At 43.0% G+C, this 16,930-nt stretch overlaps 1 protein-coding gene across 15 annotated transcripts in view; it reads right to left on the reverse strand.

Annotated features, from left to right (window-relative positions):
- The window catches only part of LOC119013046 (1-phosphatidylinositol 4,5-bisphosphate phosphodiesterase beta-1), a 176,253-nt gene that overhangs the window by 14,633 nt on the left and 144,690 nt on the right, over positions 1–16,930 (reverse strand). For 14 of the 15 annotated variants that reach the window (XM_037087385.1, XM_037087384.1, XM_037087382.1 and 11 more), the window contains 17 exons: positions 15,378–15,460; positions 15,053–15,137; positions 11,196–11,370; positions 9,566–9,652; positions 9,058–9,128; positions 8,659–8,755; positions 8,404–8,488; positions 7,666–7,790; positions 7,317–7,471; positions 7,040–7,204; positions 6,091–6,190; positions 5,791–5,895; positions 5,569–5,684; positions 3,138–3,276; positions 2,546–2,599; positions 1,853–2,072; positions 990–1,158 (listed from right to left, as the gene is read on the reverse strand). In XM_037087385.1, the coding sequence (XP_036943280.1) occupies positions 990–1,158; positions 1,853–2,072; positions 2,546–2,599; positions 3,138–3,276; positions 5,569–5,684; positions 5,791–5,895; positions 6,091–6,190; positions 7,040–7,204; positions 7,317–7,471; positions 7,666–7,790; positions 8,404–8,488; positions 8,659–8,755; positions 9,058–9,128; positions 9,566–9,652; positions 11,196–11,370; positions 15,053–15,137; positions 15,378–15,460 (2,031 nt within the window). The remainder of the gene's footprint in view (positions 1–989; positions 1,159–1,852; positions 2,073–2,545; positions 2,600–3,137; positions 3,277–5,568; positions 5,685–5,790; positions 5,896–6,090; positions 6,191–7,039; positions 7,205–7,316; positions 7,472–7,665; positions 7,791–8,403; positions 8,489–8,658; positions 8,756–9,057; positions 9,129–9,565; positions 9,653–11,195; positions 11,371–15,052; positions 15,138–15,377; positions 15,461–16,930) is intronic. The other variant, XR_005072670.1, reaches the window with a different exon arrangement.

Below are 16,930 nucleotides of genomic sequence, written 5' to 3' on the forward strand. Positions count from 1 at the left end.
TGCATGCAAGGAAATTACTTAATGAAAGGTTTTACGCAGTAATCAATCAGGCACTCAAAGAGAGCTCACTGTTATCACAAGTCCTGTGACCATAAATAGACACACAGATGTAGAGAGATGATGAGAAATCTGATCTACATGAGAACTATAACTTTAGGTATGTCAGCCATATATGTGCAGCATGTACCCAACAATAATTATTATAAAATACTTTATGGACCTTAGGGGAACAGCGTGGTTTCTGCTAAAAATATCTATTCCCACAAATTTGCCAATTATTAGGCAATTTCACTACAAAATGCAAAAGAGTTATATAACGATATTTCAGCTCATGCAAGTGGTATTTTTTCAAGTCTGGACTCGCCAATCCAATCTGGACCGAGCCCACATCACCACAGGCTTCAATACATTAAAACTTTATGATTTCTATTTTTAATTACATTTCCCAGTGATCAGCATATTGTTAGTGACACTGACACAGTGTAGCTGGAGATCATTTACAGCAATCCTATAATTGTATTGTTGGCGAGCTAACTGCGAGAGAGAGTAGAGAGTACATTGTGCGCTGTTACTGCTGACTTTGTGCATTTTTATTCCTAAATTCCTAAATCACAGATACACAATGTGCCAGGTTTTCTCTACTGTACAGCTTCGACAATTAATGTAGTTCAAAGAGTATATCTGAGTCAGAAACAGTGTCGGCCCAGATCCAAATGTTCATGTCTCCCCTCTATTGTTGGAGTTTGACACACTCAGAGGGACTTCATGGTGCATTCAGGTGCATGTCTTACACTCTGAAATCCACACTGCTTCATATGGCAACAGGGAAGTCATGATGTGTTCAAGTGCACCTCACAAACTGTTCACATGCTGGCTCTTGAAAGTGTGAAGAAACAGACATTACGAGACAGATTTGTTGCGATCAAAGTTTGCAGTCTGCCCTCACGCCTACACGTGTGAGTCTGTTGTGTGTGTGTTTGTGTGAGCACCTGCTTGATGTGTTCTCGTTTCTGGTACTTTTCGCTGTAGTACTGCTCCTGGCGCAGCGTGAGGAGCTGTTGCTGCTGCTGTTCCTTCAGCTCTGCGAGCCTCTGGCTGCTCTCCTGATCCAGCTCACACAGCTCCTGGTCCAGGGCCGACAGAGAGTGTTCGGACCGACTGCAGACACACGCACACACACACACACACACACACACACACACACACACACACACACACAAAGGGAACATCCGCAAAATGAGACATCGCTTACTTTTTTCAGCACAGCGGTCCTTACTCTTTAAATAAAACACCTGATGTTAACGTTTGAAGTTATTTCAACCTCTTATCTTGCACCTTGACGTAACTTGGTGGAATTGTGCTATCTGTGCTCCTCTGTGGTCCACACTGGCTGAGAGGACTGTAATCTTTGCTGAGTTCTGATTCTTCAGCGTGTGATGGACTCCTGAGGGCCCTGAAAGGGTCCCTGAGGCTTGGAGGAAGCCTTATCCACTATTTGTTATTCTACACATAGTGCCTTTCTCTTCCACTTCCACATCCATCCTATTTATATACGCCTGTATGTGTCCTTGTGATGTAGTGCTGTAAAATTAAACTTCTATGGAATTCACTTTCCCTGAGGTTGCCTGAAATATTATTGCTTCAATCAGCAATTTGCTTCATTTCCCAGAGTTACTTTCAGTGATCTAAGTTGGATAAGTTCAGCAGCTTGACAAAGTGACACATAAACAACTGTTCTCTGTGTGTGTTTGTTGGATTTCCTTTGACAGTCGACAGAGCAGTCAGGATAGATTTAATGGGTATGAGATGAACTGGTGGACACTCTGAAGCGGAGAAGACGAGGGCTACCTACCTTTTCTTACCGTCTCGTTTGTGGCTCTTCTGCAGGGCGGAGCGCCGCCGCTGATGCTGGCTCTGCAGCTCGGACACGCGAGCCGTGTGCTCCTTGATCAGCTCGCTGGTCTTGCGGTGGTGTTTCCGGACCAGCTCCTTCATCTCCTTGTACTGCTTCCTCTGCTCTCGGACGAAACCTTTCTGTTGCTTCAGCTCCTCCAGCGTCTGAGCCTCTAACTCTAAAGTAAGGATGGAGGACAAAGTAAACACAGGTGAGCGAGGGCAGGATTTTAAAACATGTTGAGATGAATACTGGGTGTAGCGATATAGCCTAGAAATATTCCCACATTATGTTAAAGCCATATATTTCAACCCTATGAGTAAAGAATATAACAACACAACTGTCACCTTATATCTAGACAATGTCATAAGCACTTCATAAAAAAGTACTACAGAAAAACTTTATAAATATCTGGTAAAAATCTGCAAATTAACAATTCATTGATATTATACCAATTTATAAGTCATTAAAGCTGTAAAAACTCTTAATTATAAAGTCTCAACATCCTGCACATTTAAAATCAATAAAATGTCACAAACTATTAATGCATACACAAAGTTAATTGATTAAAAGTCAGATTACTCAATATTCTTGACACAAGACCACCAAAGTCAGTCTGTCCGAGTGTTCACGAAGAAAACTCAATCTCACCAGTGAGGACGCTCTGAATGATGTCCTCAGTCTTCACTGATGGTTTCAATGAGCCTGGTCACCAAAGACAAGTTCACATGTTAAGTTGCAGGTCAACTGTACAAATCAATAAAAACATCTTGAAGCTATTTACTGATTTACTGCAAAATAAGTGCGTCCACATGTTTTTTTGATATAGATAAACCTTGCTGATCCCTCCAAGAAATAAATAAAAAGCAGCTCTTTTAAACAAGATACAGGGAAGCACATATTTTCAGATATTACCAATAAAAACTTAGAGGACGATTTGAATATTTTCAGTTATGGTTTTCATACCTAACCTTCAACTGCTGATATGTGTCTTTGGCAGATACGCTGTGCTAGATAACAGATGATTCATTGAAACACATTAAAACAGTGTTAGACAAACTAAACTGTATTTTTACATCTAAGAATGAAGGCATGTGTCATACTGAGAAATTATGATGTTTAACAACACACTTAAAGCTAAACATCACCTGAAGTGAACATGATGCTTGAACATAATCATCTAACTTTCAGTTTGTTTACCATGTGACATTTCACTAGTGAACCTGTGCTGCTGGTTCAGTACCTGCAGACTGCGGCTGGTGGCCGACCAGTGACGGGGGTTTCGGGGCGATAATGGGCGTGTGGCTCAGTCCGTTCTCTGCAGGCAGCGTCACCCTCTGGTCCACCTTAGATTCTGAGGGGGCATCACTTCCTGCCTCCACCTGTCCATCACATCAAAGATTCAACATTAAGATAAATCACCACAGCACATCTGTAAACGCAACGCTAACTACTGACAACTACTTTCAGCTAATCAAATTTGCAGCAAAGGCTTTTCTTCTTCACCTCACCTCCAAAACCTAAATAAAAAACACGTTCACAAAGGATTTATTCGATTCTACAGCTGTGGTATCTGTTTTCTCTTGTTGTACCTGAGTCCTGCATGATAGTTTGTAGACATAGTGTTGGTAACCCACTCTCAACATCCCCTTCCTGATCCAGCAGATCTTAATTTCCCCTTCGGCTCCGCTGAGTCTCTCTTATCTCTGAAATGTTAATGTAATTTTAAATAATCTCGACTCTAGTCACGGTATCCAGATCTCTCCCTCCTTCAAGCATTCATCTCCCCACACTGTCCTCTGCCTTTCTCTGCTCTACCACTTTTGGCGACTGTTGCCATGGTCACAGCATGAAGCAGCTCCCCCGTCGGCCATCCTCGAGGGCAATCGTATCAGCTGGCAAATCAGATAAAAGAAGCCCCTCGGGGACAACGTTTCTTTCCAGTCCCTTCTCCTCACAACCCCAGATAACCCCGTGTCCTGCCTTGCCTCGCACCTTACATTTCTTCCACATCTCCCCTCAGATATCATGCTCTGTCAGTTCCCTGATGAATTATGTCTTCAATAATCTCTGGCTCACCGTATTCTAGTGCATTTTAAGTGACTAGATGCTGCTGCTTTTCCCCGCACGCACCACTTATGAGGTTACCATTCTCCTGCTATTATTGTGATGCCGATGGCCCATTAGCGTGAGATGCAGACAGTCACATCCTCTTAAGCTGCCACGACTTGTTATAACAGTCTGAGCTGCTTGGAAGTTATATTTCGCTCAAACTGAAGCCCCCTGCTCTCAGTGTGAAAGCAGTTAGAGGAGATGTTCAGTGCCTCAGACAGAGTTAGAGTTTAAGGCACCCTGTGGAGTTTTTGTGAACATTGCATTTTGTTTATCCTTCACTACCAACAAACCTGTTTAAGGCTTTATGAAGACCAAATCAGCCATCGTGGCAGTTAGCAGCAGGGCTGTGAGACAGCGAGGCTGTTCAGTTTTGGTTTTACTGTCCGTGGACAGCTTTTAGCCCGTCAAATCACACCTGGCATGAAATGCATCCTGACATGCATTTTGAGTTACCTCTTGTATTCCGATTTACAAGAAGGCACCATAGATTAAGAATTTGTCACAACCATACTTTGTTAAATTTCTCCCCATGTAGCAGCTCTTAAAAACAAGGGTGTCTGGGATGCTGCCATTACAAGTTCAACGTGTTGTCTGAGTGACTGGATCTTAAAATGTGTCCTCAGCGCCGGAGTGGGATTGTCATTCTATCGCCTGTTTCTGAGACATTATGTTGTGAAATTTAACCTCCTGATCCAGAAGGTGGCGGTAATACACCTTAAAGAAATCCACCAGCTGCCGTCAGACAACAAAGTAGAAGCTGACAAATATTTGCATATTCATATATTTGGGAATTTTTAGTGAGGGAGAAGTGGTAATAGCCATTTTTCAAGGATTTTAGGCAAAATTTTACACTGTCTTTTAAAACACAAACCCTGTCAGCCACACATTAGAGCATCTGACACATGACTGCATGCATGCGTGGTGGGGATAAGTGTTGATTTATTAAAATCTCGCTTATAAAACTCGCTCCCTTCAAGCATACACCTTGAAGCACAGCAGAATGGAAGTTCACTGAGTCACAATGACAGACCTCCCTCCTCCCAGAGGAAACCTATAATCAGAGCCTGCAGGTGGAAGCTGGAGGAGCCTTGATAAAATACAGCAACAACAGTGCTACAGCTGTGAGGTGCAGTGCGGTTTGTCATGGAGTGACTCAGAATGAAAAGTGGCCAAAACAAACGGTGTTGACGTCTGTGGGGATCTGTGCTGGACTCAAGCTGTGGCTCATAATCACTCTTCTCACTACAACAGTGCTGTGAGACGGCTGTGTGTGTTTGAAACTACTTTTTGGGAACATTAAAATTAAACCCTCCTCATGCTGCTTATTTCTAAATTGCATCTTAATAGATTTTTGGAACGTCTCCCTGCAGCTTCTCATTCTCTCTGGCGTATGTTTTGAATTTGGAAACCGCTTGCTTCCTGACGCTGACGAGAACAGCCAGCTGGTTGAGGGACCACTCATCTAAATTAGAAACTGATTAGCTTTCCACAAATAAACACAAACATGATGGAGAGAAGAGCACACACACACACACACACACACACACACACACACACACCTCTTTGTCGCCCTCCTCCTCTCCTCCCTCCTCCAAAGTGAGAGCAGCCAGCTGATTGGCTCTCTGCTCCATCAGGTTGACATAACGGATGGGATTTGACAAGGCTTCGATGACGTCTGAGGAGCAGGCAGAAAACAGAGCAGCCTTTTTTGTAACAGAAGCACGTCTCTGAATCTGCAGTGTTTCTCTTCTACTTTTTGAACATGTTCAAATGCAACTTACCTGCAAACGTGTCTGGGACGTAGTCCTTTACTTCTACATACACAAACAGAGCAGGCAAAGTCAGTGCCTGGTTCTTCTCATTCCTTAGACTGATGTAGTGATAGCCTGCAGGGCGAGAGTCAGATCGAGGGTCCATCAGTTCAGAAACATCAACACAAATCTTCTGTTTTATGCTGTCTCTGCCCTCTTTCCAAATAACCTGATGTTTTCATGATTTCTGATGATGTATTATAAAGAAATGTGAACTAATCATCAGAATTGAAGATGTTTGACATCACGGTGGATGATGGGAGCTGTCACCTGGACGGATGGCTGACACAGGAATGATACGGTGCCCGATGAACTTCCCTCCGTCTTCATACACGGCTATCCTTAATGAAGCGAGTGTGGGCAGAACAACCTGAGGAAAATGTATTAAAGGCACTCATTATCACGTCAGAGTGGCATCACATCACTGTTTTACCACATTTATTACAGAAACTGTTTAATATTTATGTTCCAAGAAAGCTTTTTAGCTGTCACTTTGTATGCGTAGTTTACTTATTAATCACTGTGAATTCTCACCTTCTTTTTGCAAAAGTTATTAGTTTTCTGCAAAAGACTCAAGACTCACTTGTTCAGACTTCACCTCGACCCCACACAGTACGACTCCCTCCCTCCCTAGACTTTCACTTTCAGCAAAGTAACATTGTAAAGTAACATTATGTAGAGGGTGGCACTGTTAAAACTGGTGTGTTAAAGCTTGTATGTTGAAATAAACATGGGTGTGTTACACAGTGCAGAAACAAGTGATGGGGGACCGAGTGGCTGAGACAGAGACACCATTCACACCGTGACAAGACACGGAACCATTAACATGATTTTGAGGTTGTTAAATTTAAGTTAGAAAGTTGCATAATGTTGCTTTAACATGATATCTTTACTTCTACTCAAGTATGACTTTTGGGGACTCTTTACAACACTGTCGGCAATCAACTGAGAGAAACGTGTCTCAAAATGAAGTGAAATTGATCGTAAACCTTATTGAAACAGTCTCTTTTCATTTCAGGCTTTATGACACTCAGACATTACAAATTATTTGAGTGCTCATTTGTTCTCTGCACTGTGTAAAATTGTAATAAAAGCTGAAGTGAACTGCAGACAATTTTTACTTTTATGTATCTACACGCTGCTGGTAAAATCGATTGTGAAGAAAGAGTTCAAATACAAATGAAACCACTGTGTTCTGGCACAAAAGCGATAGTCTGACCTTCTTGAACACAATGGCCTCCTCCTCCCAGACGGGGTTGATGGCGTTGCCCTGAGATGTCTTGGTCTTGAACGCTTTCCTCTTGGTGTCAACCGGCAAGCCGAACATGTCGATCTCCACGTACGTGCCCACTTTCTTATCTGACAGGAACTGGCCCGAGATGATCTGGAAGGAAGGAAGCAGAGCGAGACAGAAAGGGAAAAAAAAGAAAAAGATAAAACACAGAGAGCGAGACAGAGACATGAGCTTCACAGACACAAAAAAGACCAACACACACCTTTACAGACAGCGTGTTGGCGACTATCCCGTCCACTGTGCTCTCAGTGAAGGGGTCGAAGTGTTTGTCCGGCCGCCTCATGAACTCTGGTTTGAGTCTGTAGCCACATTTCCCGTTGTATTCATACATGCCCAGGTTCAACTGCATGGACAAGTCTGTGGAGGGAGGACAGATGAAGAAAAGTTTCATTTAAATGAGTCGACAACACCGAAATCAAACAGACACACACAGACAAATACACATCTTATCATTCAGATTTTCATTTATCAGTTTATTTACTCCTTCAGTTAACTTCTTTAGTTGATTAAATAACATCTAGGTTAAAATAAATGTTATTCAGTATCCTCACCAATGGTTTGGAAGTTGAGAGCCACCAGCTGACAGCCGGCGTTCCAGAAGAGCTGAGGGTTGTAGTTGGACGAATCCACTCGGGTACCTTTAGGATAGATCCGGCTCAGCTGCAGTTTGTTGTACCTGAGCAGAGCTGGTTGAGGATCTTTTCTGATCAAGTACAGATGGTCTCGTTATGACCAACACCAGTAACTTTTCTCAACAAAGTTGCAAAGTGCTTCACGGAAAAGGAAAAAGAGAGAAGCAACAGCAGATAAAAAGCAGCATGGATGAAGAACAGCAGACGGAAGAAACCAAGAGCTTATTTAAAGAATTCATGAATGCCTTCCTGTAAAAGAAGGTTTTAGGGAGGAGATTTAACAGAAGCTAATGACGGCCTGGACATTTTAAGTCACAAGCTGGGATTTTAGAACAGTTTTAGAAAGTTTTGTGACTTCTAACATTTAATACCGCAGAGGAGGGTTATCTAAAGTGCACGAGTTACTAGATTTAAGAGGGACCTTGATCTGTTTATCGTCCGAATAACAGTGCTGGGAAACAACCACGACTCTGAGTGAAGTGGCTGTTCAACTATTCAATGTACAAAACATCAAAAGGAGAATTACCGACGATAAAATCCCCAGTTTGATAATATCATTACTGCTGATATCTTGACATGCGAGCGAAGTACTGAAAAAGCAAAAAAACATGAGTCACATTAAGTGCAAACATGCGTCAGTAAGAGTGAGAAGGATACTCCACAAACTCTACAGGACACTTGGTCAGCTGCTCCAAAGCTTTGGTCTCCACGAAGGACGACATCTGGTAGCTGCGATTGATCTCTGTGGGCACATATGGTGATATTTGGATCACAGTGATCCAGTGGACCGGACAGACTCAAGACATCATCTCTGCATTTAACTTAGAACTTATTTTCAAGGAGTTTCAAAACAGACAACCACATTCGAGTGTTTTAAAGGATTTGCAGCACCCTTGTGAAGCCTGTACGTACTTTTAGAGGCTTCGAAGCTGTTAAACTTGACTGGCTGGATGTAGATGACCAGGTTGGACATTTCTTCTGTGGCAAACGCCTCACTGCCTGCTGTGCCCTGTTCATGAAAACACACACATGCAATTGCAAATATCCAAATTTAACACAGCAAGATGTCTTGAAAAAAAGCTCTGTTACATCCCTTGAAAGCAATGAGAAGATTGTTTCACGAGTTTCATGAGCGTAAAAAAATCTCAAAAGCCTTATTGTTCAGGAATGTTGAGACTGAGTATGAATAAAGTGCATTACCACAAGTGCACACTAGGGGGTAGCATCACGACATGACAGTCAAGTGGCATATTGAGCTGTAGATCTTCATTATTTCTGTTGTTTGAACTGTGTCACTTGCGAGATACACACCTCATCCATCGAGCCCTTTTTACAGTCGTCGTCGTCATCGTCTTCGTCCTCACTTTCTGCCTCCACCTCGCCTGAAACATGAGTCACAAATACAGTTACAGTTAAATATGATGATGAAAGTTCAATCAATCTAATTGACATTTCCAGGCAAGGACTGGTCTGAAAGCTAAAAGCCTTTGAACAGATATTTATCGAGGATCTGTAGCCGCAATTACATCTAAAAGCAGGGACACAAATGAGGTTTACACTTACAGGTCCAAACCCACAGAGCTTATGGACCGGGGAAATTAATTTTAATATTGTTTTGGTCGAGCTGACCCATCCTCCGCGCCCACATAATGAGCTATCTCCTAAAGATTTCCCACTGAATCTGAGGTCAGGCCGGCTGGGGAGCTTCATTTTAGCAGAGTAATGGCCGAGGTGACCTACAGCTTCTGCGGCCGGCCTGATGAGAGCGCTGCTAATGATTTTCCTCAGAATCTGAGGTCATGCACTATGTATGACTCACCGATGGACTTTCTGCCCTGCGGTCTCAGGCTGAGCTCGGCACCCTCGGAAGGCTGCGAGGAGTCTGCCATCTCCTCTTTGGTTGAACCTGTGTGGAAGAAAAACAGACATCATCAGTGACAGAGTTGCTTTGCAAGGCCAAACTACCATCAATGACCAGGTGAGACTATAAGACTATATACGTCAGTGAAAAGTAGCATCTTTTATTCTCCTTCATCCCTTCATGTGTTACTGAGCTCGCACAGTGACATGAAGCTTAGATGGCAGAAGCAAGATGAGCTTGCCCTGTTATCTCTGTTTGCCCTGAGGTTTGTCTTGCAGGCCACACAGAGGCAGATCCTAAAGTTACTGCAGCTTGTTGAACTCGCCTGACTGACAGCTCTGCAGACTCGAGACAAAAACGACACCACCATGTGTTGCTACAGCATGTAGAATTGTCTAATTAATGACTAATAATTATACTGTGCGTAAGTTAAAGGGGTGCTGTAACAATTTGTAGCCATTTACATGTATAAATCACTTTGTTATTGTGTCATGTGTCAATTGTGAAGGATGCTGCAACTGTCCAAGGGATGTGACAAGATACAGAGAGCGACAGTAACTGTGAGTAAGTTTAGAAATGGAAAACGTTAACACAGACTTATGACCGGCTTCCAGCGCAACACAGAAGCTGGAGAAGCAGATTTTCTTTTTTCTGTGAGAGATGAAAAAACACATGTGCTGCAGAAACTGTAAAGACGTGTGGCTACACATGACACAATCACCGTTTTTGATTTGATTTATTTACCATGCCTTAATGAGCCGATAATGAGTTGGTTTCCTTTGTATCTGTTTATCTGTTTGTGGAGGGACAAACTCCACTGTGCCGGCACCAAAAACCAAACCTCCACCCCCTCACTGATCAGGGATTGCCTCTATGATCGTTGGCTGTTCGTGTCAAACACTTGTACGATTTATTTTCTCCCACCAGGGGGCAGTGTGTGTCAGGGTGAGAGTGAAGCTTGCCACCGAGCAACTGGAGTTATTGGAATTATGTGTAAATTGATCGTAATGTTTATTATAATTTACAGCCGAGTGATATACTGAATGCATGAACTTGTACAATAACAAGAGAAAAAAAAAAGGGGAAAACATACACGCACGTATAGAGGACACATATCAAGTGTGGTCAAACCTAAAGCACATACGGCTGATTGGGGAAAACTGAAAGCAGAAAGCAGCTGTGAAAATATAAAAGTCCATAAATCCAGATGTATAAAAGTTCACCAGTATAATCTACACACAGACACATGCACACACCCAGCATAACACACTGAAGGCCACTACTGGCCCGTGTTTAAGACGCCCCAGTGACGAGCAGTGTGTGCGTCTGACAGGGAGAGTACGCAACAGCCAATAATCCCTCCAGCTGATGGAGAGGGCCATGAAAATGATGAACGATAAACAATAGCACTGTTTTGCTCCAGTGGTTCGGTTTCTTGGACGGCACAGAGTCGTGGGTCCTTGTTGCAGATGGACCCAAACGGTTTGGCTACATTTAACATCTGAAACATCATAACTCAGCGGTTCCAGTGCGACTCGATGGTTCCGTCTATAGGATGTAAATGTGGGTGTGTGTGTGTGCTGTGTACCTGCACTTGGGGAGGACGGCTCACACACACTGGAAGAATCGCTGTAGGTGTTGGAAACCTGCTCCGACAGCTTCTTCTTGGTGCTGCCGTCCGTCTTGTGGTGTTTCTTCTTGTTCTTCACCAGGATCTTCCCCATCAGCTCCATCGGGCTGGGCAGTGGTACGCCAGCCTCCAGCTGCACGAGGGGGAGGAAAGTAGTCAACACGGAGAAGTTAAATTATAAAAAGAAGACACAGGAAGTGAGGAAGATCTGTTGATGGAGGGAGAAATGTGGGTTTCAACTTTAAAGTTCCTAAATGTTGCTGTATGGCTGAAAAATTTGGCTGAGTGGATCCTGTCGGTGATCGGCACTCAGCGTTAGAAAACTCTGTTGATGTAACAGCCCAAAAGTTTACACTTTCTACATCAAAATCAGCTTCCTGGGGGGAATCTGAGCATTAGACAAAAAACATTCACCCTCTCAAGGGTGTCGGCTGAAAGTAGGCAGATTTCTGATTTATTTATGGGGTACACTGCTTTTGGGTGACTGTGTTTAGGGATATTAATAATGTATTGCTGAGAAAGTCAGCAGTGATGTTGAGTATACACACACACACACACACACACACACACTACCACGGAGCGTACATCCTATCCGCTATAAAATAACCAAACTTTAAAACTTTCTTATTTTTACTTGACTTCTCTCAACAGAGAGGAAAATATACAGCTCAACCTCAGCCAATGTTTCCTGTGTTTACTGCCACACACGTCCATCTACACCTGCCTGCTGGTGTTGTTGTTGGGAAGAGATAAGATGAAGATTAGATGTCCTGCTGGCCTTGGTTTCACTCAAACAGTTCCACTACCAGTTCTACACTGGATGTGGAGCTGGAAACTGCGCTCAGAAGCACAGCACTGATTAAACCGCAGTTTACCTGGATGGATTCAATTAAGCTTTTATTCCCAAATTACCCAACCTCGTTCTTCTCGGTTGTAATAAGGGAGTAAGACGAGGGCACAGCAGAACAAGAAGAGGCACAAAAAGCTCAAGGTTTATTCTCTCTGGTGATTCTGATGTTGAACATCATAATTAACGTTACTCCGGGAACATCACTTCACCTTAGAATATGACTGATCAGGGCTGAATGGGAAGTGTTCAGGTCTCTTACGCTGATGACTGAGGTTTTTATGTCCCCCCCTTGGGAAATAAAATGCTGTTCACTTATTATTTCGACACTGAGTGACAATTTTTTTAATTTCTTTCCAGTTTTCTGCGACTGTTAGGTCGGTTTAGGGGAAAGAAAAAAAATTGACAACAGCGGTGCTACACTCTGTGCAACTGTGGGGGGTGCCAAATCACACACAAAATGCCAATTTCTACATAATGTTGCTTTAACACTCACAGGAGTCTATTGTGCATAATGATTTCCTATAAATAAGACTGAACTTATACAGAAGCACTATTTTGAAAGCAGGACAGTATGTACATGTAACATTTCTGCATTAAAACGTCTTGAAAACTCTCTTTGTTATATATTTTGCTGAGTTTTATACACATGTGTTATCTGTAATTATTCAAGGTAAGGGTGCGTTTCATTCGGTCACCTGTGCTGTTATAACTTATGGAACAGAGTGTAAGAGAGTGAAAGAAATGGGTGAACATGACGAAATATAAGACGAATACATTTCTGCCTGATTCATGGTATTTTGTGATTTTCATCGGCGATAGTGGCTGTTTAACAATGGAGACAGAAACTCCCATGATCCCCTGCTACATACGTCTTCTGTTTTGTTTTGATTGAGAGACCGCTAGTGGCAGAAACAATGTACTGTGTTTAAGTGATCTGAGGTCAACTATGTGTTTTCTTTATTAAACTTTAAACTGGTGAAATGAGCCCAATGAGAGACTATCAAACCCTTTTTAGAAAAGGAGGATACATCTTTCCTGTACGTATCGTTTATATCAGATGGATGTTGCGAGGTAATCGAGCGACGAGCCTGTGGTCGGATGTGTATCATCTTGAATCGGTGGGATGTTGCTGTTAGCCTGCTAGCCACACTAGCTCCAACAGCTTATGTTTGCTCTCCTGCCCACATAACTCTCAATCCCGCCTGCGAGTACATCTCGCTTCGCCAATTCTGCTCCGTCCGCAGCTTAAAACTAAGCCTCAACAAGATTTAAGAAAAAACTGCAAGAAAATATGCTTTTTTTTTTCTCGACATTTCAGATCTGTTTTTTTTTTTGTTTTTTTTAACTGTAGTTTTAATGAAAATGTTTTGGCAGTACAGCCTCCGTCAGCATAATGAGGGCAATGATGAGAGCCATTAAAAAAAAAACATGAAAACATGTTGAATCCAATTCTAAAGTAATTTAAGCTATCTATTCATGTCACAGAGCAGACTGTTAACAGTTTAATTTGGGAAAAAAAACTAAAAACTAAAAACAAACATTGTAACCAGCTCTTCTATTCACCATGAATGACACTTCCATGGAGTGGAGAAGCAAGGGGAGCTTATATTTCTGAGAAAACTGTAATCCTCTTTATTCTCACCTTAGGCTCAGCTGGAACCAATCTATCTATATTAGCCTATCTGGCCCTGTCCCTATGGACTGACGGGGCTGATATCCCATTCGATGCGCTGTATACACGGCTGTCTCCGAGCCAGAGGGGAGTGGTTGTCATTGCGCTCACCTTTCCCAGTTATTACATGCTCAGTGGTAGAAATCTGATTCCTTACCGGCTCTTTCTCCCCCTCTCTCTCTCTAACTTCTCCCTTGGTGTCTGTCTCCTCATATCTCTCTCCTTCTCCATCCCACTGCCACTCCATTCGAAAAAAAGGCTGATAATACTTCAATGTCAAATCCAGTCAGAAAGCTGCTGGGAACTTGAGCTGCTCTGTGGTGTTATACCAACAGGGGACCAGACATCCCGGGAGAATAACACACAAGGAGTAAGTGCCGTGTTAAAAGTACATATGTGTGCAGGATCGTTCACGGGCCATGTTCTTCATGAGTGGGACTACGAGAGGTGGCTGAGAGTGTGAGAGTTTGTTGCGACAAGTGTCGACATTTGCCTGCGTCATTACACACAAAGACGCCTTGGGGGGAAAATAAAAAATAAAAAACACAGAGTTTGGCCACAAAGAGACAAAGCAAGCTTTTGACTGGTAGCCATGGCAACAGAGGAGAGACAGATAAAGGGCTGCCAAGAAAAGCTGCGTTTAGATTACAGCGTAAAACACTTCGGTTTAATCTTACACGGCTGTCGCTCGCCGTCTCTCCCATGATAACAGGGAGGTGATGCAGGGGAATGAAAAATGACTAGTGGGGGGGGGGAGATCATTAAAAGTTGTCTTCCATGGCACTTAAATGGCCACAGGTATGTGTGTGTCTGTGATTGAAAAGGTGACTAAAAACCAGAATGAGGAGGCCATTTTCAGAGAGAGCCTGAAGTGACAGGAAGAGGAAAACAGTGACAACGTTTTCCAAGTGCGAGAGGGCATGTCGATAAGTTGCCGTTTGCGAGACAGATGGAGAGCGAACAAAAAGTGACATTAATAAAGAGGAAGAGCGGTTTATGTGCACAAAAGACAGAATATCTATTTTGACTCCACTAAGTCTTGGCTTTTTTGCCTCCTGAATGTACATCTGTATGGGCAGCGTGCTGGGCAGCAGCGTTCAAGGACACTCCTCATGGTGCACTCATCTGTGTGATAATATCTGCTGAATCCCTCGCTGCAGGCCGTGTCACACAAATCTGTGTGTGTGTGTGTGTGCGCGCATTAGAAAGTGAGAGAGCCAGAGAGAGTGTGAGTGTGTGTGTGTGTGTGTGAGCACGTGTGTGTGTGTGTGTGTGTGTGTGTTATGTACTCACAAGATATTTTTCCAGAGGTTCTGTCAGTAATGCGTCTCCAAATATTGACCGGCAGTACTCTGCCATCTTGGCCTGCTGCTTCGGTCTGGGAGTGGTCGCACACACAAAAAACAAACACAGACACGCACACACATCGTAAAAGTATTCTCTGTCATCAATAAACACTTTTTTTCTCCTGGGAAGCCCCCTCTGAGCCATTAAAGGACAAAACGACCAATGGGAGCTTTCAGTATGGCTGATTGGTGGAGCCTATTGGCGTGACTACTGATCGATAAGGTCGACAGTCGGACTGCGAGCTTTGCAGTCTCGATTTGAAATAACTTACGAGTCCACGTGGTTCTCAAAAGACAGGATGATGGGGAAGGGCGAGGTCTTGAAGGCACTCTCCGCTATGGCCTCGATCACCTCCTAGAAACACAAAAAAGAACAAGAATCACGTTTGGAGCTGCAACCAGCAGTCGATTAATAGATTTGCCGATTGGAAGACAATAAAAGGTGCAGTATTTGCAGATTGACTACCTGTCACAGTGAAACAATTAGGGGCAACAGATCACCAGGAAGAATGTGGCTAGTTGCTATCTGGCTAACATGCTAACTTCAGTAGATATCCTTGTAACACAATACATAGATGTCTATGACATAACATGAAAACTCTTGTTGCTCCACATTCTGTCGACAATTTCAGGTAGTTTTTGAATTCTTACATATTGCACCTTTAATAGCCAACTTTTGTTACTATCTTAAGCAATTTGAAGACGTCACTTTGGGCCCCGGGAAATTATAATGCGCATTATTTCACATTTATTTCACATTTTATACCCTGAATGATTTATTATGGGAGTAATTATTAGTTGCAGCCCTAATCATGTTGAATACACACAACTGGGGACGGCTAACAATGAAAGTCGGCATTGGTTTTATGTGATAATTTGTCGTCACTGGGAGAGTAAAGCATTTCAAAACCAACTCCGGCTCATATAGCAGGATCAGGATCCTTTTACAATGACATGACATTGTCTACATTTCCCTAGAACGCCTGCGAACATGCCCGAACCTGTTGAAATCAAAAACCGCAGGAGAAAGCAAGAGTGATAAGATAGAAAGATAGTGTCTCAGTAGCGCAGAAAAAAATAAATTACACTCTGCCTGACTCCAAGATGTTGTCTGGCATTCTGGTGAATGGAGTCTACCGATCCTGGGAGAATTATGTGGCTGTATATCCGATGCTATTATCAGTGTAATATAAATGTATATGTGTACATGCTCGGCCATTAATGCCTCACAAATTGTGGATATGCATACAGAGCTGAGGCAGGAAGTGGTGTCACCGCTCAACTTAAGTGATGAAAGCTCAACTTCTGATATCAGATTTCTAACCACCGACCGCCTGAGCAAATTACAGCGTCATTGACGACTGAACGACGGCTCCGTTAATGCCTTCATTTCCATTTGCTCCCATCTCCCTCTAGAAAAAATCTTTATCTGTAACTCAACCCTCTCCATCTGCAGCCCGCTCTCTTTCACGACTCTTCTCTTTTTGTGTTCCGCTCTCCAGCTGATTCAATCAAGCTTGTTCCACTTCTTTTGTTGCTCTCATTGGATCTAAATTCCCTCTATCAATCAGTCGGCCCTCCTCTGTCTTTTCTCTCTCTCTCTCTCTCTCTCTCTCTCTCCTGACACCTATTCTGTCCTTTCACACCCTTCTCGTCCAATAAATGTGTTTTTTTTTCTCTTTGTCTTGTCATCTTTAGAGACTTCAATTAAGCGCCCCTCAGCGCTTCAGTTTAAGGCCATTCAGTGTGTCCCTGTCTCTTACGATTTGCCATCTGCCGCATGCATGCCCCACTTTTTGTGTTTCCCATTTTCCCGTCTTATCCA

Source organism: Acanthopagrus latus, chromosome 22 (genome assembly GCF_904848185.1).
Source record: "Acanthopagrus latus isolate v.2019 chromosome 22, fAcaLat1.1, whole genome shotgun sequence".
Classification (NCBI taxonomy): Eukaryota; Metazoa; Chordata; class Actinopteri; order Spariformes; family Sparidae; genus Acanthopagrus; species Acanthopagrus latus.